Source organism: Calypte anna, chromosome 21, assembly GCF_003957555.1.
Source record: "Calypte anna isolate BGI_N300 chromosome 21, bCalAnn1_v1.p, whole genome shotgun sequence".
NCBI lineage: Eukaryota > Metazoa > Chordata > Aves > Apodiformes > Trochilidae > Calypte > Calypte anna.
This window is the reverse complement of record NC_044266.1, coordinates 2,824,626-2,851,108: the sequence shown is the minus strand read 5'-3', so window position 1 is coordinate 2,851,108 and position 26,483 is coordinate 2,824,626. Positions and strand designations below refer to the sequence as shown.

Genomic DNA, 26,483 nt, shown 5'->3' with positions numbered 1-26,483 from the left:
TGCAGCCTTGAGCATAATAAGACATGGGGCTGGCTTTACCTTCTCCCTTAACACAGAAGGGAGGGAAATGAGGAATTGAGGGATCTTGGCTATAACGTCAAAGTGCTCTGCTTTGGCCCACAATTTCGCCAGCCTGCTGCACTCCCACAACATCTGCAATAAAGTTCCTGTCTCCATTTTATATCTTTGACATTGAATCAGAATATTTGGCTTGAATTTATGTAATTTGGCCAGAGACAAATATAATCCATGAATAGTTACATTCATCTTCTAATTAGAAAATCAAACTGTAGGACAAGACCTGCTGCAGGGTTCCACCCACCACCACCACCCAGTCAGAAATACATCTTTGTGTATCATGTCAGGGCAGGAGAAGTGGTGGTGGGATAGCAAGTTTCCTGAATTGACTTGCTTTTAAAAGCCAATTACACTGCCTTTCATTACAAGAAATATGTACCTGACCCACTAGATAAAACTGCTTTGCTGGCCACTGTGTGCTGGCAATTTAAGAACCAGAGCAGTGATACAATGCGTGGTATTTAGCACTGTCCTCACACTACAAAAATTTGGAGAAGTGTTACAAATGATACAGAAATAGTATAGAACAGTGTTACCAGCTGAGTCAGAGTGCTATTTGCTGCATGGGGTTTTTTTTGGCTATCCACAGGACTGCAAAGTCTTCCTCCTCCTTTTTCTGCTGTTTAAATTATGGACTGCAGTTGTCCTTGTGTCTGCAAAGAAAGTGATCCACAGAACACAGGAAAGGTCTTGTGTATGTTTGTTGAAAATATTGGCATTTTGACGTGGCCAAAATTGCTTTAGAAGTTGCTCATGTATACAAGATGAATTATAAAAATGAAGAAGCTGCAGCTCAGCCTGTAGGAGGAATATTCAGAGGTAAATGCAAACAAATATGAGAAACATGGGATTATTGAGAGGAGGAATATTCAGAGGTAAATGCAAACAAATATGAGAAACATGGGATTATTGAGAGGAGGAATACGTGTCCAGGATTCTTTTTTACAAAGTTTGTTATTGCTTGTAATTTTATTTTGTTTTAAGATTAAAAACTTTGTGAATAATGGAGGAAGTGATGCAGGGAAGAGATAAAATAGAAGTTTATTTTGGAGTGAAATTTACTACTGAAATGTTTACATTTTTACAAGGCAAAAATAAGTTTTAATAAAGAGTTAGAATCAATAAAATGTTCACATGGTTGTGACTGAAATAGCACAATGAAAAATGCTGCTTATTTCTTAGAGGTTTTTTAATGCTTAAAACCTGATGATCAGATATGAGAGCTTGCAGAATTTCAGGTCTGCAGGCCTTCTGTGTCTGTTGCTGGCTCACTAAATGTGGGAGGGAGGGTTGAGTTTCTGAAGAAACAAACAAGTAATTATTGTTAGAAGGAAAGTGGTTTTGATATGTTCACGTATCTGTTGGTCTGCTCATTTGGGCATCTTTCTTATTCAGCATATTATCTTAAGGTTATGAGTTTGGGAGCTTTATATTTCTGCATCTGGCATAGCAATATCAGCACAGTTTAAATCTGTGATTTGCCTGTCACCTGCATTTCAGCTGGAGACAGATCAAGAGCACATAAATGAAATGGAAGTGTATTTTATGTGGGGTATTTTACCATAGTATTTTATGGTTCAAAATTACCGAGTGTAAACTTAAGGAAAATATTGAAGGAAAATAAGAAAAGGAAGAGAATTAGAAATACTCCATTCATTTTATCCTCCCAACTTTGAAATGTGCTGGGACTTTGTCAAATTCCCGTTAAAATAAATATGTCAATTTCATCTCTCTTCCAAATTCATTTATCATGCTTTTTTAAAAGGTGTTTTCTGCTTTACCTGATGTTTAAATTGGATTCACTCGTTTATGCTGTTCTTTGCTGTATCCCCCATGTTTTTCTTAAATGAATTAGTAATGACAGTGTACTCCATCATACCCTCTCTACAGCCACTTTAAGGGAAGCCTGGTGATCTAAACCTTTTAACCTATTAAAGATGATTTTCCCCAATTGAATCAGACCCACCACAGGTGTAATAACTAATCATTTAAACTACACCTGCTATTATGTATTTTTAAGCCATTATGCGTGTTGGATAGATGATAATTCATGTTTATTGCATTGTCCAATGGATCCGTTTTGCCTACACTAGCCTGATTAATGTATTTAAAGAAATAAGAGATGCAATTTAAAAGAAAAAAAACATTGATGGAATGCACTGAGGAGTACATTGAAAGTGCCATTAAACCCATCAGAACTTTGCTCTCTGACCAGAAATGCATATTTGAAGGGTTGGATTCAAACACAAAGTGAAACTTGGTGATTTCAGTAGTGGTACTATTTTTTTTCCCCCTTCCTTTTCTTCTGGGAAAAGTTTTGACGACCTTTTTGGAACTGGATTCCAGAGACTGTGTTTTAAGATAAACTCTTCAAGGCCTACCTAACATAGGTCTAGCACATACCACCATTTTAGGAGAAGGTTTATGCCACTCTTTGGGGGAAAAAACCTCTTCCACGCATCCATGTGGTTATTTTTAGCTGTAGGTGAAGGAAGTAATCTCTTCCACTCGTTCACATGGATGTGTCCATCTCCCAAGTGCTGTTCCCTTCAGGCATGTTATTCCCTCAAATGCCACAATCAGAACAAAATTCTTTGTATAAAAATTCAGTGACCCAACAATTTTTCACTAGTGTGGCAGCGTGTAATTGTGTAATAACACAGGAGAGTGTGTGGAATATGCCAACTTAGGTAAGAAGATCATGATATGAATGACAGAAAGCCTGAAGAATCTTAATAGAGCTTTTTGTACAGGTTGAGCTGTTCCAAGAGTAATTCAGCAAGAAACTTCTAGGTTGAAAGACTGTAATTGTGCTGAGTAGAGTTGAGCCACAAACTTTGATGCTCTTTGAACCATTTCTGAAAGTTGGATCAGTGTCAGCTCCAGACTGTCTCCATGTGTTGGATGTGATGCCTTATTTTGCAGTACAGAATGCATAATGTAAAATAGGAATTTGACCATTCCTAACCTGGATCTTTTCTCTCTTTTATTTCACCAACCTCCCTGCCCTCATCAGATTGTGACAGCAGTGAAGTTTTTACAGAATCCACGAGTCCGCCAAAGCCCTGTTGCAACCAGAAGAGCATTTCTGAAGAAGAAAGGTATGGAGTCTTGAGTTTGTGGTATCAGTGATAACAAAGGAGCTTGGGTTAATGTGAAGCCAAAAGGTATTGCTATGGAAAATGAGATGTTAAAGGGCAAAGCAAGTTGTCTGTCTCAAAAAAACAGATTTGAAGTTTGGAAGAAATCTTCTCTTTTCTTCCAAACTGACTAGAGCAATATTGGTACCAGATGTGGAATGGTAGAAAACAGAAGACATATTGGAAGTTTTTTGGTTAACTATTCTCAGATCTCTTCTGAAATGAGAACAGTTCAGAGTTGTAGACTAGTTGGTCATTTCTAACCTTAGTGACATTGGCTTTAGAATGAAGAGCTTCCAGGTGAAAAGGTTGAATATTTCCAAAGAAATCCAGAGAGAGAAATGAAGGGTGAAGGACTTGGTGAAAGTAAACAAGGTCAGGCTAAGGTCAAGCCTGGGGTTGATCTGACTTTTCAGGCTGAAACAGTAATCTGAGTTTAGCCCTTTTCTGTAGCAGGAGTAGAGCAGATCCTGACAAATCCTATATTGTCTTAGACAGATGGAACATAGTTTGGTCATTCCCTACTGAAAATTTATTTTACTTTCTGACTCATAGCAGAACAGTCTTTTGACCTTTTTTTTTCTTTTTAAAGTTTCAGTCCACAACTTGCAGTGCATTTCAGGTGAAGTTCACTCCATGTTATGGTACCCTTCTGGGACCATACTACTTAGGTCCTTACTGCAAGATGTAAATAATAAGGACAGTATTACCTTGAGTAAGCAGCTGGATTGATACTGGAAATACAAATTCCAGACTTCAGAGGGGAGTGACCCACTTACATGTTGAAGTCATAAGTACTTCAGGGTGCATCAAATTCTATAGCTAAAGATCTTCAGTTTTGAAAAAGAGGGCAGCCTATAAAATGTGTATGATTTTGTTTGGGATTATGAACTGTTTGTGGATGTGCCTGAGACCTGATGTAACGAGATGGGGAGTTTGCAAAGGATCTGGAAGGGAATGGCAATCTTGTGTTTTAGCAGTGATGTCATGACAAGTAGTTCATGAGTGCATAATTTTGAGTGTAATCCTCTCTCTGCTTGTCCTGGTGCTAGTTAGAGAACATTCCAATCACATAGGTACGTTGCTTGCCCTACCCTGCCCTGCCATCAGGATGGCATTAAAATTTGGAGCCTGTTGGCTGCTGTGCTCCATGAGTTTTTCCTTGAAATATGTGGACCTATGGGGAGTAATTAATCATAAAAGCTTGGGGATTTCAACTCTATCATGGAAGCAATGAAGCAAGGGAAAGCTGAGCCTAAAAGCTGTGCTGATTACCCGGGGTAACCTGATACAAAATCTATTGTTGCTGAGAGATCCTTAGCCCCCAGTATATCGTGCAATATTATAACTGCCTGATCTTCTTCTGTGCTGACAATGACCAGTTATTCCTCATTTTCTCTCTCAACACAGCTGGGTTAGAATTTCATTTGCAGAAGGTATTTAGAGCAATTTAGAGACAAATGTCTCTGGTGTTTGCTCTGCACTTCCCCACCGCAGGCTTCGCTGAACAGTTTTTAGTATCAGGAGCTTCATCTAATCTGTTTAATTTTAATAAATCCCTGACTGGGAGAAGAGGAAGGGTGGGGAGATGGAGGCACAGAGAAACTGTGGCCCGACTAATACTTCTTATGAATTACTTGGCTAATAATTACTAAAGAGCAGAAATGGTTTGGTAGAGCTGTTTGTTTGTTTCTGTTTGTTAATTAGTCCTCCTTCCCTTTGTGCTCATTGTTTGTTTGAAAACTTAACAGTAGGAGGTAGGAAGGAGCAGAGTCCAGCAGTGCCCATACCCAGCAGTCACTGGAAATATGTCCATATGGAGTCTGACCATGGGGACCACACCATGACCTCTGCTCAGTGCTTGAGAGCAGAAGGGACAAACTGTCGTGGTATCTATGTGCTCTTGATGGAGGGAATTATTCTTTAAATGTAGATGTTTTGGCTGGTTTAGTCCTGAATAAACGAGGGGTTACATGGTTTGGTAGACTGTTCACCCTGGTCTCTGATAGACAGTCACTGTCATCCCAGTTTATCCCCGTTTTGCAGATAGACTGGTAGAAAAGTCCTCACTATTGGTCAAAAAAGCATTTTCTGTAGAGAAATCATTTTGGTTACAAGAGTCTCTGAAATTTTATCTTTTAAGAAACAACAGAGAAGTACTCTTCTAATTTTTTCACAGTTACTCTGATGCAAGTTTCTTCAAGCAGAAATTGCAGTTGGAAATCTTTTTATGAACTCCAGCAGAAGCTTAGTGGAGGGGAATTTTCATATCTGCAGATATCTGTACACCATGTATGAACTTGTCTTTTGTCATTAACTTCTGTGGAACTGTATAGGTAAGATCTGTGGCTCCCCTCTAAGTCTGGTTAAAAACTCTTAAAGTAGAGAGGATATTGCTGGATCACCTTATATCTGGGTATACAGAGGGAAAAGTCCAGGTGCCCAACCCCTGCAGGAGCTTTCCACCATCCCAGCTCCAGCTTAGGCTACAGGGATAGGATTGAAGCATTAGCAGTGGGTGAACTTTCAGGTCCTACCACCCTGACTTTGCCTCTCAAATTTCCACCTTGAATTTATTTTTTTCCTCTTTTTAATAAATATGTTCTTCCTTAAAAACGCCAAAGAAATTTATTACCCTTTAGTATTAATCAATGTAAGAGCTGAGGTTTGTTTAATGCATTTCAGTGCAACGAGAAATTAAAGTTTCTTCAGAGTTCTCAGCTGGACTGGGTTTGGTTTCTTGTGAAACAGAAGTTGCAGAGGCAGCAATTCAGCTTTCCTGGTTACTTGCAGGTCAGGGGTTTGCTGAACTGCTCTCACTGGAACAGGGGATGATACTGTTGATGACAGTTGGGACAGTGAGGGTGTCCTGGGTTTGTAAAAGGTCTTACAAAAGTTGGATGCAATTTCTCTGTTGTCTTAAGCACTTTTAAACTCCCAAATACAGAGGCATTAATGAGAAACATGAAGTTATTAGAATCATTTATCATTTTCTTTGAAGCTTACACTGGCATTTTGTGTAATTTATGACATTTCCTCCTTTTTATCATGAACTTCTTCAGATGAAGGGAAAAACAGCTGTTTCCCCTCAGAGTATCTGAAAGAAAAGAAAGGAAAAAAAGATGCTGTTTGTTTTTTGTCCAACTTGCTGATTCTGCTGATGACATGCCACAGAATCAGCGGCGCCTTGGGAGTAATTAGACAGCATGTGGGGTTTAAACCCTTGTGGAAATGTGTCTGTCATCTAACTGGTGTGCCTCAGATGTCCTGTACTGCTCAGTTACCCATCCAGTAACTCATGTGGCTTCTTAATTTTGCACACTCTGAGCCTGTAACTTCTGGCAAGATAAAGAAAGGGGGTGGAAGTGCACTGTACATGTGGAGCTCTGTTTTTCAAGGTGCTTCCTTGGGGCAAGGAAGTGAAAACTGGTAGTTTCCAGACTTACTGTGGAATCCAGAATGAAAAGGTTTTTTCTTAGTTTCTTGTTCTCTTCATCTGTAAAATGAGAGCAGTAAAGCCTTCCCAGAGTGGGACTGTGGTCATGGATAAACCATGTGAGGAGCTTGGAAATGACAGTGGTGGGAGAACAGAAGTGCTTTAGGGCAAGTAATTGTATAATGGTTGCATTGTATTGGGAAAATGTCCACCCAGAGGGTTGGACATTCCCTTCAGAAGATACTGTGCCTCAGTTGGTCATTTGTGTGTAGATGTAACAGAATGGGCTACCTGCTTCCAAAAGCAGTCAGTCATTGCTTGGTGAGGTGAGCTGGAGGTTGGTGGAAGCATTGGCCTTTTACATGTTCTATCTATGAATCTGTTTCATTATTTTGGCTGGCAGGAACTGAGTTACTGCACAAGGTTTTCCTGTAGGTCTTGCACAGTTTTTTACAGTGCATCAGAGTTCCAGGAAATTTTGCCAATGTCAAGATGCCAGGCTGTGGTGATTTCTGAAGAGGTGAATAAATTATTTAATTGTATATGCCCTTTTCCAGTCAGAGCTCAAAGACACTTGATTCCCTGGAAACCAATGCTGTGAGCCCCAGAATCTCCAGTAGAAATCTGTGTTAATATTCTTCCTTTTTTCTGTGGTCTGCATTTTTTGAAGCTGAACCCCTTTCTTTCCTTCTATTACCAAAGAAACCCAAGTGGATCACCTTGAGGCCTGAGAGAAGGGGGCACAACCCACTACTGGAGGGCGTTAAAGGAAGTAAATTCTTCAGCAGATTTCAATTTAACTCTCTTTTATTACTTTTTTATAATTTAAGTCCATTTCGTGAGGCAGTTTGCATGTCCTTGAATGGAATCTCGTTACCATGAAAGCTTTTTTAGCATTGATTTCATAACAGTCTTAATTTAATAGCAGCATCATTACGGAGGGGCCCTGAGAGTGAGGCCCCAGCTTTCCAGGTCACTGACCTTTTAATTATAAACCTTGTTCTGATGGCCAGGTTATCGACTGGGCAGCTCCCAACTCCTGCCCCCAGCATGAAGATGATAATAACTGCCTTTCCTCCCCCACTCCCCAGAAAAGGGAGGAAAAGAAAAGTAACCTCTTGTGTTGCCAAAATTAATTTTCTCCTTCAGCTTTACTTTGTAATTAATTCTTTAATATGTCTCATTGAAGCTCAGACAGTTTTTACAAAGGTTTTTCTTGGGAAGAAAATAGAATGCAAGCCAACACAGTCCAGTGACAACTCAAACAAAAAAACCTGGTTAGTAGCCAGTGCTGTCAAAATAACTACTTGGACCAAACTGCTATAGCCCTCCAAACCTTATGCTTTTCTGTGTTTGATACGGAATGTGTGATTAGGCCATAAATGTAGACTTGTCCCTCTCTTGAAGCATGCTGCCAGAATATGGATTTAAGAGAAGAAAAGGAATGAAGACTTCACTGCACTACTGATTTGCATCAGTGAGCACTGGTGCTTCATACCTGTGTTACATGGGGTGACTTGTTCTCTACCTGTCTAGTAAGTGTTTTGTGCCATTGCCTGCACAGACATCATCACTTGCACCAGGAAAGCTGCAAGCAAGACCTGGAATTCAGATACTGAGAATAAACATTTATTGCAAGAATACATTTAGTGTATTAAGCATGTAGTACAAATCAACACACAATGAGAGAAGTTCACTAGCATAGGCAGAACCAGGGAGGATGTGCTTGCTGGTTATGAAAGAAGGTTGGAAGAGGTGTTCAGGTAGCATGAATTCTAACAGCTTGTGTAAACTTACAGAAATGACTGTACAGGTTAAACAGAAATGGGTGCAGTCTACATTTTCATAGTGCTTTTCAGCTGAGGATTGCAGAGCACACTGTACCCATCAACCATTGAAACTTTGTGGCTCTTTGCTTGGAGTATGGGTAATGGTGTGTACAGGGTTAGCTGGATCTCAAAGCATCCACTTGTGATTTAGAGGACCACAGCTGCCTAACTTCACTACATGGCTTTTAGGAGAGGAAATGAAGAATACTTTGTCTAAGTGATCTTGCAGAGGAAGCTTTAGGGATAGAGAATGTAATTACTGGGGAAAAAAAATCACTAAGTTTCTTGAAAATCACTGTGGGATAATTCAAGATGCTTAGGATTCTGTTTATGACTTAGAAAGACAGCTAATATGCCTTATAATATTTTTCTTATGTTAAAGAAAAATCTGTCTTACTCCTGTTCATGCTCCTAGTTTGTTCTTTAGGTGCCTCCCATCCAAGCTTTGGATCAATAGAACCCTGCATAAATGGAGAAATCTGGTTGTCTCCCAGGAACTTATTAGGGACCCAAAGAATGACAAGTGAGAGAATTAATGCCTTTATTGCTAACAAACTCAAAACAGTTCCTGTCTCAATCAGCATTATTGGCAGTCATACCCAGTTTTGGCACTGTTGTGTTTGCCTAGTGCTGATCAAATTCAACATACAGAGAAGATTTTCACTGGAGTCTCATAATCCAGAGGAATAGATGTGTTCATGATCCAGAAATTAGTTCCCCAGTTCTGTATTTTGTATGAGTTGCCTTCTTTTTTCTTCCTGAAAATGATTGAGAATCTCTATCCATCTGCTGTGAAGATGTCCCCCTCTTCTGCCAGTCTTCCATCTGCATATCTGTCACTTGCTGTTCAGTACCAGCCTATCCATCATGCTGACTCTTTCCCCATCAATTTTACCACTGTTTATTTTATCTGAGCTTGTCATGAACTTTACAGATTTTCTTGACTTCTTTGATAAGAAGAGACATCCTGAAGAATCAGATATGGCTGCTCTTTGGAGTTGTCAGAGGTTTTGGAAGAAAATATTTTAATTTCACTGGAAATTTTGAGATTTGGAAATTTCTCTTTATATTTAATAGGAATTGACATTTAAAATCACAGTGTTGTTTTGGTTTTTTTTTTTTTTTAAATTAAATATTTCAGATCACTCTCTATTGATTAGAGTTGAAACTTCTATATTGTAACTGGTAATAAAAATAAATAGAATAATAGAATAAAACAGTGAAAATATTTGGAAAAATGGCTTTTGAATGGAAATCTTTACTTTTCTCCTGAACATTTGGAGTGTTTTGAAGAAAAACTTTCTGTAACTTACAGAAGTATGTTGAGGAGCTCTGCTTGGAACTAAAGTTCCTCTCTCACTTCAGGCTCAACCTTCAGTGACCTTGAACCAGTTGGATCTATACTGCACCTAAGAGGAGAGGTGATTCATTTAGCTGATACTGGGTAACCGGGCTGCCACCTTACCTTTGGCATGTTTTTGTGGCTTGAAAAGTATTGATAAATTACAAGAGATGAGTTTGATGCCCAGGAAGTTGTATGTGTTACAAAATATTGGTTGGAAGCTTAATTTTAACAAATAATTGGTATGTCCTGGGTTTAGTGATGTCTCTCCACTTGGCTGTCTGACAGTAACTATGTAATATAAAAGAGCTGTTAAAAATGGCTTTGCAAAATTAACTCCTGTTGCTCACTGAGTGTGTTTTGAGTCATATCTGCCTTGTTTGCTGTCAAAATAACATTTCCATTCCTGGTAGCATTGAGAAACCAATCTGATTACAGCAGGGTGAGGTGAAGTCTATTCTAGAAGACAAAGTGAAAGTAGTCAATTATATTCTGAGTCCTGAAATTGTTAGTCTTAGTGATGGGCAGAAAAGACCCAGACTCTAAGTCTGACTTGTAAACTTAATAATTTATTTATCATGTTTTCAAGTGAAATTAAATGCAGAGTGCCAAAAGAAAGTCACTTCTGTAGTAACAATCTAAGAGCTGGTATTGGAGATCTGAGATATGACTGCTTGCCTGGCTTTGGGCAAGTTACCTGTTCTCAGCTTGCCCATCTGTAAAATGGAGTTAGTTACCCCTTTTGCATTATTGACTTAGTAAGATTTATGTTAGCTCTGGTTCTAAACTGCTTTGATATGCTTTTTTCAGAGTTCTTGGTTTGGCAGTGGGTGATTTTTGAAGTTGCTTGCTGCAATAAAAGCCATATTTGCAGGGAGGTTGAGAATTTACTTCCATCAGCTGTGTAAGGGAGGGGAGAGCTGCAAACTTTAGAATGTCAAGGCTCAGGCAGATTGCGTGCAATCCTAATCCAGCCCTGCAGCTTTGACCTTTGGAGCAAGCTTCACCTCTAGACAGTTGAAGAAATCTGTGTACATTTGTATAAAAATATTTTTTGTGATAGAAGGAATTTGCTCTTCATGGTCACCCAGCCCACGGTTTCTCCACCGTCTTCCTGGAGCAAGGAAAGGAATTGAATTCCTGCTCTGTGGATGAACCTGGTATTCTCAGTCTCAAGAGACAGCCTTCTCTCTTGGGGCTAAACCAGGAGTGTAATCAGCATAATCTGTGCTGCTCTTCTGCTGAAAGCTATCTCAGACCTCGTGATACTTTGCTGCTGGGGAAGATGAATACATTTCTATATGAGACAGATCTTCAGGTTCTCTTGGACAGCATTTCTACCCTGTCCAAAACTGTCTTGGGTTCCTGTTGAACATGAAATCCCACTGTTTGCTTTTCTGCTAGACACTGCCCCCTCTCAATTTTAGTCTGGAGCACAGTCATTCTTTCCTTAGCTGAACAGGGAATTTAGTCTTTGGCTCATTCTTTCCTGTTCTCACTGATGGAACCTCGTCCAGGCGAGACTTCACTCCCCTAGGAGAAGAGAGAATTCATTCTCAGTGAAATCTGAGGCTTTCTGAAGTAAAAGCTGTTGACTTTGTCATACTGTGCAAATGTGCACTGCTTTTAGCAAGACAATAAAGGGTAAACGGGGTGATCTCTGCTCCTGTGGAGAGGTCGGGTGGTTACATTACACAATCTTCTAGAGCATCTTGCAGCAAATACATGGGTTATATTAAAAGTTGCAATCATATCATTTTTTAAAAGTAAATTGCTGACCTTATGCAGTAGAATCAGCTTTATTGAATTTCACCCAAAATGCGTTTATAATCCACCCGCCCCCGCATACACATGATATTCATGTCCTTGCTGCCCATGTGGAAATGTCCCTTTTTATGGTGATAAAATTAAATTTGTCTTTGTCTCTGCCTTGCCTCACCTTTTAAGATTCCATCCTTAAGAGATACCAGTGGATGTCCGTACCAGAGAATGAAGATGGGCAATATCCCTGCATGGCTGGCTGGCTGACTGTGAGCCAACTGCCATAGTACAAATAAATAAGCTTTTCACAGTTAGAGGACAAATAAAGCTCAGGACAGGTGTAATGTGGGTATTTTTCTAGGAGCATTGTGGCCTTAGCACAGGTGAGAATTTATGGTGACTTAGAATTACTTGTGCTTTGCACCTAGATTTTTTCTAATTGCCACACAGTACAAAATGTAAAATCCACGAATAGTTATTGTGCCAGTCTTGTAATACTGTGTTAAATGTCCTCCTTTTACAGTAACTAACCATCAAACCCTCTAGTCTTTACCCATTTACAGCCCCCTTCCTAAGTTCACTCCAGAACAAAGTGTTTTACAGCATGCTTGAGAATTTGACAAACCTGTATCCTGTATTTCTTTGTGTGTTCAAAGTACTCTACAAATATTAACCAACTAAGCTTGTGACACCTTTTGTGGAATGCCAAGATTATAAGATTAATTTAATGTACTTCTGATTGCGTTTTCTCTTCCTGGTTAGACCTTTACATTCTCCAGACAATTTGGATTAAAAAAAAAAAAAAAACAAAAAACCAGCCTGCAAATTTCAGTGTGAAACAGAGGAAATACCATCCCCATTTGTAGATGGGGAAACTGAGTCAACAGATCTGAGATTGTTCTGATTCCCAGTCATATATATATATATATATATTTATAACCATCCTGTGACATACTGTCAGTGTCATGTACTGGTGTTCATAGCATTTTCAGTAAAATTACTCAAAGCATTATCATGTTTCTCTTCTCCAGGCTCCAGCTGCCTTTGCGGGGCGTGAGGGGCATGAGGGAGGTTATCTGGTTTTATTCAATAAAATCAACACAAACCATCTAAGTAAATGGAGGGGCAGATTGGTCTCTGCAGTGTTAGCATGTATCCTTTTTGCTAGCATCTCTCCCAGCCTCTCTTCCTTTTTACTTGGCATTTAAAAGGCTAGCTGCTCAGAGGTGCAGAGAAGAATATCAGAATATCATTGCTCCTGCTCTTCAAGTAACCAGGAGAACGCAGCTGTTAAACTCAGAAATATAAAATCCATGTTTAAAAGATGATTCTGGATGTGTTTAAAAAAGAGAGCGAGAGAGGATTCAAGGGAACCAAAAAATAGCAGCTTCCATTACTGTAATTAAATGGCAGCATTTAACCTATCAGGCCGTTGCGTGGATGTGAGAGACGAGCAGGGAGCTGCATTTGAAATGATCACTGCCTTCCTTGGGGGATAGAGTAGTTAAATAATTTGTTTGTGAGGTGTGAGTTCAGCGTCGGGTAAAGCAAGTGCTTGTGTGTGTGTGTGTGTGTGTATCAGAAGCTAGGGATGGCTGTGTGTTTACTGAGAATACCCTGGAGGATGGGATTTACAAGCACGTGCACTGCCAGTAAGAACACAAACTGCATTTGCCCATTTGTTGGGTTATCTGCAGTCAGGGCCTCACCTGGGCCCAGATTGCATCATGAAAGGAGAGTTTTTTTCACACGAGGCCACCTGAGACAGACAGGAGTATCAGTAAAAGAAAACCAGGTAGAAAATGGGGGAAGAAGAGAATCTTAAGTACTTTTGGTGACTCTTCATCTACTGTGGTGACAGGAAAGGGTAAGTTGTTCTGTCTGGTGGTTGGACTTGGCACTCAGGATTGTGGGGGCTGTCATCCCTGGGGAAACAAGGACAAAGCTGCTGCTCAGAGGTCTGTCCCTTCAACGGCACATTGAACAGTTCCTTCCACTGCAGCACTGTTCCCTCTCTGCCTGGCACAAGTCCTGTGCTTCAAGACAGTTGTGTGCAAAATTATGTGGAGAGAGAGATCTGAAAAGTGCATCCTTGGCCCTTCATCAATGACTGTGATAAGTACCCTGTATACACCACACCATTATAGTGGTGCTGATGAGCCCCTTTGGCACCCTGGAAATGAGACACATAGACACATTCTTACATAGTGCCCAGAAGAGAATATCTTCCTGCTTGTATTCACTCCCTTTTTATTTGTGATTCTTTTCATTAGGGAATATTTCCTAGTCCTGGAGCTCCCAGAGCTACCCTCCCTCACTATGAGTTTATACTAGTAGCAAGTTTTCCAGCTACTTCAGCTGCCTCACCTACTGATCTGACTTGTGTTATGTTGCAGGAACATGCCCATAAATGTTTCTTAATCTTCACTCCAGTTTCTGTGTAAATTCTGTGGAGTCACTCCCATTGGAACTCCTGGGCTGGAACTTTCCTTAGGCAATAGAAGACAACAGATAGTGGGAAAAATAGGGATTTTGGTATTTCCATTTTGAGCATTCAGCCCTGTGACTGTGACTGTATTTTAAGGGCATCGCTTGGCCAAAAGGAGATACGTATTTCAGCACCCAGTCAAAGCAAAGCTTGAATTTGAGCCCTTGTGTAGTTTGATGAGAGCTAGGAACCTGGAAGGATTTCCAAGGATGATCCACAAGCACACACAAGAAAGGCTAAACTTGTCACATGAATAAATTATTTCTTGCAAATGCCTTACCTAGCCCAAATGCATATAATGTATGTCTAGATTCTGCCAACTGTCACTCTTTATACATGATAACAGTGTCAGTCTCAAACGTTTTACAAAGGATGCTGTGTAGTAATATTCCTGTTTTACAGATGTAGAAACTGAGGCAGATGGAGGTTAAATGACCTACACAAGGTCAATAGCAAGGTTGGGAATAGAACCCAAATGTGTAGAGGCTTTTTATTATACTAATAAGGAAACTCTGGAGGTGTGTTTGGCATGGTAATCGGAACCCTAGAGAACTAGAAGCAGTTAGTATGTTCTGTGCATGTCCTGAGGGAGCAATGATGAAACTTCTTTTCTACCTTACCACTCCAGTTCTCTGTGTGTGGTCACCAGAGTTTTTCCACCACTTAACCTCGTTATTTTTAGTATTGTTAGCATTAGTCGTCCTCTGGGCGTTTAATCCAGACTCCTTTAATTTTCTCCAGAACTCTGAAGGGCTGTTGAAGGCATACAGGGAGGAAAAAAAAAAATAAATAAACAAACCAAAAGATGAAAAATGATCTTTTGAGACTTCTGCTATTTTGTTGACTTGTTCCCTGATGTTTTTTGTCTTCGGTTTTCTTTTATCATGAAGGACCCCGCTTGAATGTGTAATCTTGGTTTCTTAAAAGTTCATTTGCTATTGTTTCTTTCTTCTCCACCCAAGATTAACATCCTGTGTGATGACATAGATGGTTGTTGTCTAAATGGAGGCAAACTAACCAACAAAATTGTGAAGGGTGGGTGGAGAAATATTTATACAGTTGTGTTAAAAATTACAAAGTAGCTTTGCCTTTTAAACAGAAGGTATTTCAACACTGTTGTTGGCAGCATCAGCCTTTAATTTTACAGGTGGCTAGCTTTGTAGTAGCATTCAGCAAACAATATTTTAATGGCATGCAAAAAAAATTCTCTAAAACAAAAGGAAGAAGCACGAAGGTGATTTCTAGTCCATACTGAATACTTGCTGACATGTCTTTTTATGCTAGTGTGTGAGTGTCTGTCTTAATGGGGGAAGCTCAAACCAGATTTACTTGAAACTTTTGTACCATAATAATCAAATATGTAGTATTTAAAATTATTTTTCTTCACTGACCTTATCAGTGTGATGATACCTGACTCCTAGGTGTCTTAACATTGATTCCACTTCACAGAAGCCACTTGGAGGAACAAAGCCACTCCATCATGTTCTGAGAAAATATTGATCAGAAAAAGAACTTGGACTCCTGTGTCCAGGGCTCCTCACCCAATGTTACTGTCTTTCCAGTTCCATACATTTTTCCATACAGACTTCCATGCCTTTTTACATTTTCTTAGAAATGTGCAGCTATAGCTACTGTTTGCTGTACTGCTCATAGCAACAGTTGATGCATGGTACCTGAAAAGGGAATGACTTTTGGGGTCCCTAAGGAGTGTTATAATACAAGTAATGAGGCTCAGGAACCATCACCATGAGACTGGTTTCTCTGCAGGAGTAACATTTGCAGATCATGGGCTGGGCATGCTTGGAAACTTAACCCATGTAGTGTACCTTGTGCTTGTTTTGTGAGTGCATACTCTTATTTCTAGGGAGGCTCTCAGTTGTTGTAACAAATTACGACAGCACTATGGTTACTAGAGTAGTTTCTCTTCTGTTATCTGGATTTTCTGCCCTATATGGGCTTCTTTTAAACAAATGTCAGAGCCTCAGTTACAGTCTTAGTCCTGATAAACTGTCTTGGAACTGGTATCCTGGCATAGATTCTTCAAAGCCTGCAAACCCCAAGGTAGATATTAACTACAAATAAGCAAAAATTTTTGTTCTCTCTGTACTATTCTGACATGATGGACTGGCTGAATTGGATGTCCTGTGTTCCTGGGTTGGGAACATTGGCTTCTCACTTAGTCTCATGTGTTGTCTCTTCATCACTAGTGGTGCCACAGACAGATGGACTCATTCTACCGTTGACCACTCAAAGGAGGCTTTCTGTCAGGTACTCTTTTTCTGATTGTCTTATAACAGAAAGGAAAAGCTGAAGGCAAGAGACCTAAAAATAAAATCCGTAGACGATGATAAAATAATTTTTCCCCCCATTTTGGTATTCTTAGAATGACTGTAGTAAACAGGTCCTTGGAAGAAGATACCAAAACTGAAGTTTTGCAGTGGTTTTTTATACACTTGTGTAGGAATTTTACTGGGCTTTGTAACAAAACTTCTGGTTGTATGATTCAAGTTACTGAGGACTTCTGGACATGTCTTGTTTGGTCATGTTGCTGTCTGCCTTTTTTCTTATTGGACTTTTTTGTGAAGGAAAAATTGTGAAGGAATTCTGCTGTCTGCTACCTGAAGATTTGTTGTAGATTAATTATAAAATGAGGCATCCAAATCCTGTTAAGGCCCTGATAGTATTACATGTAATAGGACATTTCAGAACCCCAGGTCTGAGTCCAGTTATCCAGCCACTTCATCCTGTATGTTGTTCTTTGTAATCTCCTCTTATTGCTTTGGCCTTTGAAATACATAGCTGAGCACTGAGAGCTTTTACTTAAGGTATCCCTGCCTTTTTTCTATGTGGAACAGAGATAACATACTTCATATAAGCAAGGAGCTTACTTTACATTAAAAGAGGAAGACCTGACCTCTCTTACTACAAGTGAAACTGTATTCTCTGTGCCTTGAAACTACCAGTGAAATACATTTTGCACTGACTTATAATGTTGTGATTTATGCTGTGATATGCTTTGTGATATTACAATGTCCTTTTGCCTTTGTGTTTGATTTTTCCCCTTTAATAAATTCTGCTGTGTATGTTGTCAGTGAACAGGGGTATTTACCCAAAATGCCCATAGGAGGATGAGGCATTCTCCCTGCTGTCTGCTGCCTCACAGAAGTAATCCCATGCATTTTTACCCCTCCCATTAATCCTACTGCAATTTTTTCCTATACCTTTCCTCCTTGTTTTGAAATAGTATTAGCAAGGGAGATATTTTAAAATAGAAAACAGCTGGAAGGAAGCATATTTCTCTTTTTCTCTCTCTCCTGTTTATACACATACATGTTAGAGACACACGAGTGAGTGACCTGAAGCCACTTTTTCATTTTCTATTTTTTAACTTCTCTTTGATAGAAAACTGAAAAGTTACAGCACTTGTTCCTGTTTTTTCCATTCCAAGACATGCTGAACAAGTAGCTTGCCCTTTCTTATTCAGAGTGAAAATACTTTGATCCAGTTTTCTGAAGACAATCCTCATTTCATACGAATATTTAATCAGTAGAAAATAGGGAGGATTTAGTTTGTTTGTTTAGTATTTAACCAAGTGAATAAGGCAGATTAGGGGAAGGGGGGGGTACCAGACCCATAAACAAGGTGATATATAATATTTTTTTTCGTTCTCCTTTTAAATAAATACCGATCAGCTTTATGTTCAGAGACAATAGGAGCCGTTGGCTTAAATTTGCAGTTTACTGTATTTATGGCTGTAATATCAAGGTGCTGCCGTCGTAATTTCATGCCCCAATGAGAAGAGCAAGGTCGAAGCAAATGCTTCCATCGGCATCTGCTAACACACTAACTCATAAACAAGGCCCGGCTGGATCAGGTGGCACGGAATAATACAGGCTAATGAAATACAGCACAGCTTTCCATTACTGTTAGTTTTTACAGTGTCGTCATTACGTGTAATTTATGTTTAAAAAATTCAATTTTATACAAGGCTCTGGGAAATAGGGGTCTGCAGGTCACCCAACGACTTTTAACGGCTCTGAGAGTCCTTATTGCACTCCACTGTTCCAACAAAATGTTAATAATAAATAATAAAAAAAAAGCCCTCTTTTACTTTTTCACTGGTTTGCATATCTTGCTCTGTCTTTTTAATTACAAGTGGCTTAGGAGAGTTTGGGGCTCTGGATGATGTCAGGAGTTATCCCCTTTACTGATGCTCCCAGAGGGGGGTTACTATCTGCTTGCTTTTCTTTTGTCTATCAATCACCTGGGGTCCTGTAAATGGAGTAAACACAGCTGAGGAGAGGGAGATACTTAACAACCTCTCTCCCAAACCCTCACCCTCTGACATTGCCCTCCTCTCCTCCATTATACTTCATTTTATTATAGACTCCAAAAAGCTTGGCCAGGAAGAGAAACTGCTGCCAGATGTATTTATTTATTTGTTTCTATTATGCCAAAGTACTTTTTATTTTAACCTATTCTTTCCTGGTTGCCTCCTGTAATTCTTAGCACCGTAGCCAGCTTTTCCCCTCCTTATTTTAGTGCAGTGCAACTGAGGTTAGAGCATCTTGATCAGTTCTGAAAGCTGCTTAGTCACCCTGATGGGTTAAAGTATATTCTGTCTTAAAGATTGCAGTTGCACAATGAGCAGTCTCCTGGATGAAGAAAGCTATAAGAATTCAAAGCCCTTTTGGTAACTTTTCAAGTTAGTTTTATTTCTGCATTTTTTGGCCTGACACTTGATTCCAGCCTATTTCACTTTGATGTTGGGGTTCCTTTACACAAAGTTTGAGCTGGGACTGTAGCAGCAGGATGTTTACATTCAAATCCAGTGTCTTAAGGTAAATGAAAGCTAAAAAAAAAATAAAATAAATCAATCAGAGGCATATCTCTGAGACAGTAGGTTTTGTTAAAATGTTGGGTTGGGCATGGCCTTGTGAATGTGATCCAAGATGTGTGAAAGAAAATTGATCTGGAGACTGTGCCTCTTTGACCTTCTTGAAATGTGTTCAGCTAAGCACAGAGTGGGATATAGGACAAACATTTGATAAAAGAATCAGCCAGCACTGCATGTAACTGACTGAACAGGTGGAATCATTAGTCTGGATCAGATCCCAGAAGGGTTTATGATGATTCTTTTAAAATGTGGCCATGTTATTTCTGAGCAGAGTTGACTCAGTGGCTTCCAGGAACAGGAGCCTAATGTTGTTTCAGGGTGCCTACCAGTAGATTTCCCTTTTAGTCATAAGATATTCTGCAGTAACTTTGGGTACTTATATAGTTTATTGTTGCCAAACAAGATGTTCAGTTCTGTTTTGTTCTTAAAGAAAGTGTGTGTGTGTGTGTGTGTGTGTGTGTGTGTGTGTGTAAAGCAATCTATTCCCTCAGCACAATTCTTAATTTCCTCCTGACCAGAAATTTTCTCCCTAAAACTAATATTGCCTCCAGGTTGTGAAAATCTTGCATTAATTATTGGATTGAGCAATGCAAGGAGGAATATAAAGAAGAAAAAGATATGCTTAGGGGATGGGACAGGAAAAAAGGTTGTCACTGAAATGTCAGAGCCTGTGTCAGAGAAGGGGAAGAAGAAACTTCTTGGCTCTTGCAATAAGGGTTTTGCAGTGCAATAGTTGCTACTGTATTTCATACAGAACATAGAGAAGAATGGATTGATGGTAAAACAATGAATTGGGACTCACATCTCCTGAGTTTCATTTTCTATACTGTCAGAGATTGGGTTCTGACCTTGGTGCATTTCTGGTATCTGTATGTCTCACTTCTTCCTCATCTGTAAATTACAGGTAACAGTACTCCTCTGAGTGCTCCTCTGCTTCAGAGCAGTCATTAGAGGAATGATATTTTTGTGTACATGAAGTCACATTAAATAGTAGTAGGTATTATAAAAGGGCCTAAACAGACAGTCAGGTCTTAAAAGTTCTTGGTCAAAGGGGCTTTTTATACAATACCCAGCGTTCAGGCATCCAGAGATGTTTGTGACAAGCCATTTTATTCTCTGACTTGCTCTGATTCTGTGTTTGACTACAATTTACAGAGGCTGAGTGATCCCTGGAAACTGAGTGGCAGCAGTGCCAATCACAAAAGAGGGTCAGCAAGAGTCTTTCAGAGCAAAACAGTCATGGGTGCTGGATTATTCAAATCAACAACCTGAAGCCTGAAAAGGAAATTTTAAGGCTTTCTGAAAATTATGACTAATTCTTTGCAATTGCTGTGGTGCTGTAGAGGAATGAAATGGATGGTTGGGGGAAGGGAATAGGTTTGCATTCTGTAGGGCTATGAAGACAGTTTCCTTGCATCCTTCTCCTCAGCTCAGTCCTTGCTCAGTACCCTCTGCGGTTAGATTATTCCTTGCAGATAGCAATCAACTGGAAGGAAGTGTGTGTCTAATTTGCATGAGATTATTTAAAACAAAAAAAAAAGGTCTGCATTAGTCAGGGTGATGGTAAACAACGCAAAGAGATGCCTTTTATAATATAGCCGTGGCTCAGCTTTCAAAGCCAAATATAATTCACTTACAATTGGCAGTTTCTTTTATTGTTCCTTTTAACCTTTTGCTTTCTGCATGGTCGTGATCTTGGTGAAACTCCAGAAGAATTGAAATGTCTGTTTTCCAGAGTGTTGAGAAAGTGGATTTAAAGCAATTCTTCTTTTAAACTTAGGTGATTTTCTTGACACACCTATTTGAGAGTTATATTAGACACAAAGCTCCAGTTTTTGCATCCAAGTAAAGTGGTATTATTTTTTAGGTTACCACCTTCCTGCTAGGTGAGAACAATTAATGGACCATAGACACTTATTTATATATTAGTGGGGTGATAGAAATAATAATAAAGCAAAGTGAGATATTGGAACAGATGACACTTTGATCTTGTTTAGAAATTCCCACTTGTCTACATAATTAATATATCGAGGCTGAGTAATTTGGGGCATGGAAAACTCATACTGTGTGCACACGTCTGTGTAGGTGGTGAATCTGTAAAAAAAAAACAGTCCAAAGGGAATTTTGGTGAGTTAGTTATAATTGCCTGAGGACAGGCTCAGAATGTCTTGTACATTTTTGTTAGTGTGTGTGAGAAATGACAGCCATGAAGGCAGCTTTATTTCTGAATCCACAGATGAGTAGTTGCAGTGCAGACTTACTCCATATATATATATTTATGCTTAAAGAATTAGCTTCAGGAGATTGTTCCCTTAATGCTTGGTGGCTGAGATGACAGGACCTTAAAAACATCTTGTTCAGATGAATAAAAAGGTGTTCCAAGGTGATGGCACTCCCAGTCTTCTCTGACAATTAAGAAGAGATGTAGTTGTGATATTCTTTTGGGTGATTCCCCTAGTACCATGAACAAGACCACTTCACAAGGAAGCAGAATAGGCCAGGGAAGTAATAACAATTTCAATTTGCACTGCTTTGCACAGCATGCAGAGCAAGAACTCAAATGTGAAAAGTTTCTCATCATTCTACTATTCACATCAGCTTTTTCTTCAGAGCACAGCAAGGTTTTAATGGAAATAGTGATATTTGAGTGTCTGTAGTTGGCAATACCAGAATAATCCTGGAAGTGCATTTTATCAGCAAAAACTTTTAGTTTCTTTTTTTCTCCAACTGGATGAGAATCCAAGGGGCAATATGGTTAGGAAACAGTAAGTATTGTTTCCTGCTCTTTTCATAGAAAGAAGTAAGGATCCAGCATAACTTCCATACATTTCTGAGTGTTACATATGATCAGATTTGCTGGTTTTGCATGAAATAGATCAACATGCCCTATTCTGGTGGGAGCCACATTTGCAGCCAGCAGCTAATGTTCATAGAATCATAGAATCATAGAATTGGCTGGGTTGGAAGGGACCTCAGAGATGTTGTCTCCATCTTTATGAAATTCCATAATTGCCAGTGATCTTCAGTGCTGGCATCTGTTTGTGCTTTCACCTACAATGGGTAATTAGCAGCTGGTTAAAAATGTTTCTTTCTGGTTAGGACTTTGCTTTTTAGAATGGATTAGAGACCATAAGTATGGCTTTTGTGACTAGAAAAGCAGGCTGAATTCACATGCCTTTTATTACTGTCACTGTAAGTCTCATTCCATGGTGTTACGTGTGGGTTTGGTTCCTTACTGTTGGAGGAATACATCAAACACAAATAAAGGGAGATTCTGACAGATGGCAGGACCAGAGAACAGGAAAGTCAGATTTCTGGTATTGTTTCTGACACTGACAATATTCTTTTAGGTTAAGAGAAATCACCTAACTTGTGCATCAGTATCTGTATTGTTGATTAGTTATAACAATATCCCACAGGAACTCCTGGAATCTCACATACTAACATTTTCTGTATGGCATCTCCCTGTAATGTTAAAGACCTAAGTGTTTTAAGGGAATAAGTTCAGGAATTTCATCTCGAGCAGTACTTGGTGGATCTCAAGAGGAGGTGATGGAGAGACAGCACTACCCCTCTTTCTCTCCCTGCTCCCATATCCATCCCCTTTTTCCTCACTGTTTAGTCACTACGGCAATTATACGAGAAGCAAATGGACTGCCTCTTCAAATCTCTTCCCTTAAATCCGTATTGTCCCTTCCAGCCTTTCTGAGTGTTTTTGCATACACACTGCAGGTCCAGGGAAAGGTCCTGCATCACTTCCCGTGTTCCTCTTAGCAGTGACACTGGCTTCCTATCTGCTTCTGTGCAGGGGAATAACATAACAGATCATACCCAGCTGTCCAGGCCCCACATCATGGTTGCCATCTGAGTATTAAATTCTTTTTCTAGAGGATGTTTTCTCCTGTTGGAAAAAATAATCCAGCTGTGCTTCCTTCTTCACAGATGCTGGTCATTGTGAATCCTTTGGCTGCTTTTCTTTTCCCCCTTGTTGGCCAAATCCTTTCCATATGTTGTGGCCAATTACAGATGGTCACCTTGGCATTTCCTGATGGCAGGAGTGACTGCAGCAACGGGTACCATGTGTGCAGTGTTACTACAGCACTGCATGAAATGAAAACCAGGCTGCCCTGGGGCAATCTAATCATGCAGCAGTAGGCCGGGGCAATGCTAAGCTGAAAGTTTGGGCTTGGCCTTGTTTTGATCTGTTTTGTTATAGTTTTATTTCCTCCTTACATTCTGTGTCCCATTCATACTAATCACAGTCAGTCCTGATTTTTTCTTTTTATTTCTGCATTTGTCATAAAATAAAGCAAATTATTCCCGTCTTCAGAAACGATCTAGACTAATTAGTCGTCTAACCCAATAATTAGTTTTTTGTTTCCCTGTCTGTTTTCATGCATTATTGTTAGTTTTTTTCCCTCTTTTTTTTTTTACACCATTACAGATTAAAATGAGCCACATTTGCAGTTGATGGTATCTTTTTTTCGGGGGAAGAATGGAGAATTGCAATAGAAAGCTACTTCAAAAGCAGCAATAAACTCAAGGATAAATTAAGGAAATTGAATGAGCCACATTTGGAAGCAGCATTGAGGCTAATATTGTGTCGCTTAAGGTTAAATTGCAACAGAGAAAAAAAGAGGGAGACATTCCAGTGAATCCAAAATTGGGGAGGCATTACTGCTCAAGTCGGTGCCAAAATTCTTTGCAGCTTGAAAGGGTTCTGCCTGGCTTGAGAATTTAATTATGCGTGCATCAAGTGGGTAAAGGTGCTAAACTGATTTCATTTCCTCTGCTCCCCCAGGCCTGACAGATGAAGAAATCGACCTGGCTTTCCAGCAGTCGGGCACAAGCACAGATGAGCCACAGTCCCCTGGTCCTTCTACACAGCTTGTGCCAACTCAGCCCTCTTACCCTGTGGTGCATAGTAAGTAACACTTTGAAAAACACCTGGTCCTCTTGCTTTCTGCAGTGATTTCTCCAGCAATCTCACAGATTTCTGCACCAGACCCTAGATATCAGTTTAACTAATGCCACATTTTTTCTCAGAATTGGGCACCAGATGTTATTTGAGAGCAGTTCATGGTTGTTGGTGCCTCTGACAAGGTATGAACAAGGGAAATTGTGAAATAAATGATCATCACCTGCAAGCAAACATCACATGTAGTAGCCTATGACACCTTTTGACCTCAAGGTTATAGTTAATAAAATCAGATTCTGACCACTGCAAGGACTTGAGAAATGCATTTGGTTAACATAGGACTCAGTCTTCCATTCTAAAGCTTACCTTCAGCAGTAGAGATTTCTAATATTTAGATCATTAATATGCAATAGAGCTGATATATTCTTGGACAGAAGGTGCTGTAGAAGTGCAACACTTACATCTTAACTTATTGCAGTAGTGGACTCCGTTCAATAAACTGTTGGACATCATCCTAAAGTTCTGTGTTTTAATTAGAGAACTGATTTTCTTAACGAGTCAAGCAACCTGATAGTTTATAGAATCATAGAATGAATATCTTCAGTTGGAAGGGACCCATAAGCATAGTTGAGTCCAGCTCCCTGAGTTTTAAGAGTGTTGTCAAGTTATAAATAATAATAAACAGTTAATAAGGTTCCTTAATTTTAATAAGCTTTCTCTCTTCAGTCTTAAATAGTCTGAGGGGTGCCAGCAGAAATTCTGTGCAGTCTGTGAGGTTATGATTGTATGATTTCGTGTACAAAATGTATTCCCAAAGAATTTTTAAAGTCCCAACATAATCTGTGTAGACTCAAAATTTACATATATATTTGCATTTTAAAACAAACCTCACAAAAAAGTATCTAAGCTCCAAACAATAAAAACCAAAGTACACACCATTAAAAATCCATCAAAAGAAGCTGTTCAGCTCACATGTGTGTCTGGCAGTTTGAAAAGCACTTCATTTACCTGCCAAGTATTAAGAACAGGATTTTGCTCCTGCTTCTGAACACCTCTAGGTCAGTTAGTGACTGATGTAACAGTCCACTTAGGGTTCTATTTATTAATTTGTAGCATAGTTTTTTCTTGCTAGAGACAATACTGGACTTGCTTTCTGAGTTTTTAAATACTCTGGCTTGGTGATTTTGGAAGAAAAACATTTTGAGGGAGTTGGGCTCAGAACTGGAATATTTCTGACTGTTGTATTGGGTGATGCTGTGTACTCCAGGACTGAGTTCTGCTTTCTGGGCTAATACCTGTCTGCCATAGTTCACAGAAAATGCCAGAAAAGGAAAATCTGCTCCCTTGCTGAAGAAACAGTGCCAGATCCTTCTTAGTGTATCATTCAGCTTCTACTGCAAACTGACATTGGAAGAGTTAATCTTCCCTTATAGTTTTCCACTAATATGAGTAGGGCAGGAAAGAAGTATGCAATTCCAACTGGAAAAACCCTGTCATCACTGTTAAGCCTTGCAGCTTTATCTAAAAAAGGTTGTTTTCCCTTGTACTAATTTGATTTTCCACAGAGCACCAGCAACCAATTTCTTCTTACTATGTAAGAATCATAACTAATATTTAAATATCAAAATACATAACAACATACAGCTCTAAAGACAAGTCTGAAAGTATCATTCTGCACTGCTCAAAAAGCAAAGGTGAATAAAAATACCACCAAAATAAAGCTTTTGTAGGGGTTGTATGTGTGAACTGATGCTCTAGCTGTATGATCTTATTGCTGCTTTGTAAATCACATGAACCAAAAGCTTTTACCTGGGAGCCAGTCTTTTCTAGCAACCTCCAAAATGGGGGAAATGATAACAATAGGCTAATGAGATACTGTTCCTCCCTTCTCTAGCAATTACCTGTAGGCCTTCTGTTTAAGCTTAACCTTTAAATGTCTGTATAAAAAGAAAAAATAGCTAAATATCCATTGTGTTCATTTGACCAAAGTATTTGTTTTGATTAGGTGTCATCTGCACCCCATTCTAGTTCTTGACTGGTGCAGTAATTGTGTTGTTAATGATGGGAACATCTTTGTGCCTTACTCTTAAGTGCTTTCCATCCTATCAGAAATGCAAAAAGAATATGTGAATTTCTGTAGAGCTGATGGATGAGACTGTGCAGTGGCTCAGTGCTCTTTATATTGCCTTGCATGCTGTACATTGTTTCATCACTTGGATGCTAATCCTGTACTGAACATTTCTGAATTGGTGCAAATCTGTTCCAGGACAGGTTTTTCTGTGATAGTCAATTTATCTTTCACAGATTTGTCAGGGGTTGACATGTACAGAGGGAGATACTACTTTTTCTGTTTATCTGTTGTGCTTATCTTTGAGAGTATTCATGACACCAGTGCTGGAATGCCCCAAGGTTTGAAGTTCAAAGTATATCTGAGGACAAATGATAGTAGGTAGACTGCTGAATCTCTAAGTTGGTGGGAACAGCTTTTTTTGGAAGAGCTTATATTGAAAAAGATTGAGCTGTATTTGTCTTCCCCGAAGAAGACATGGACATGACTTTCTTGTGAAGCAGCAGCTGATCTGCTGCAGTTTAAG

General features: G+C 39.4%; 1 protein-coding gene across 1 annotated transcript in view; it reads left to right on the top strand.

Annotated features, from left to right (window-relative positions):
- Positions 1-26,483, top strand: part of PEX14 (peroxisomal biogenesis factor 14) — a 69,334-nt gene that overhangs the window by 29,898 nt on the left and 12,953 nt on the right. Inside the window, exons 3-4 of the mRNA XM_030463783.1 lie at positions 3,095-3,179; positions 23,773-23,895. Of these exons, the coding sequence (XP_030319643.1) occupies positions 3,095-3,179; positions 23,773-23,895 (208 nt within the window). The remainder of the gene's footprint in view (positions 1-3,094; positions 3,180-23,772; positions 23,896-26,483) is intronic.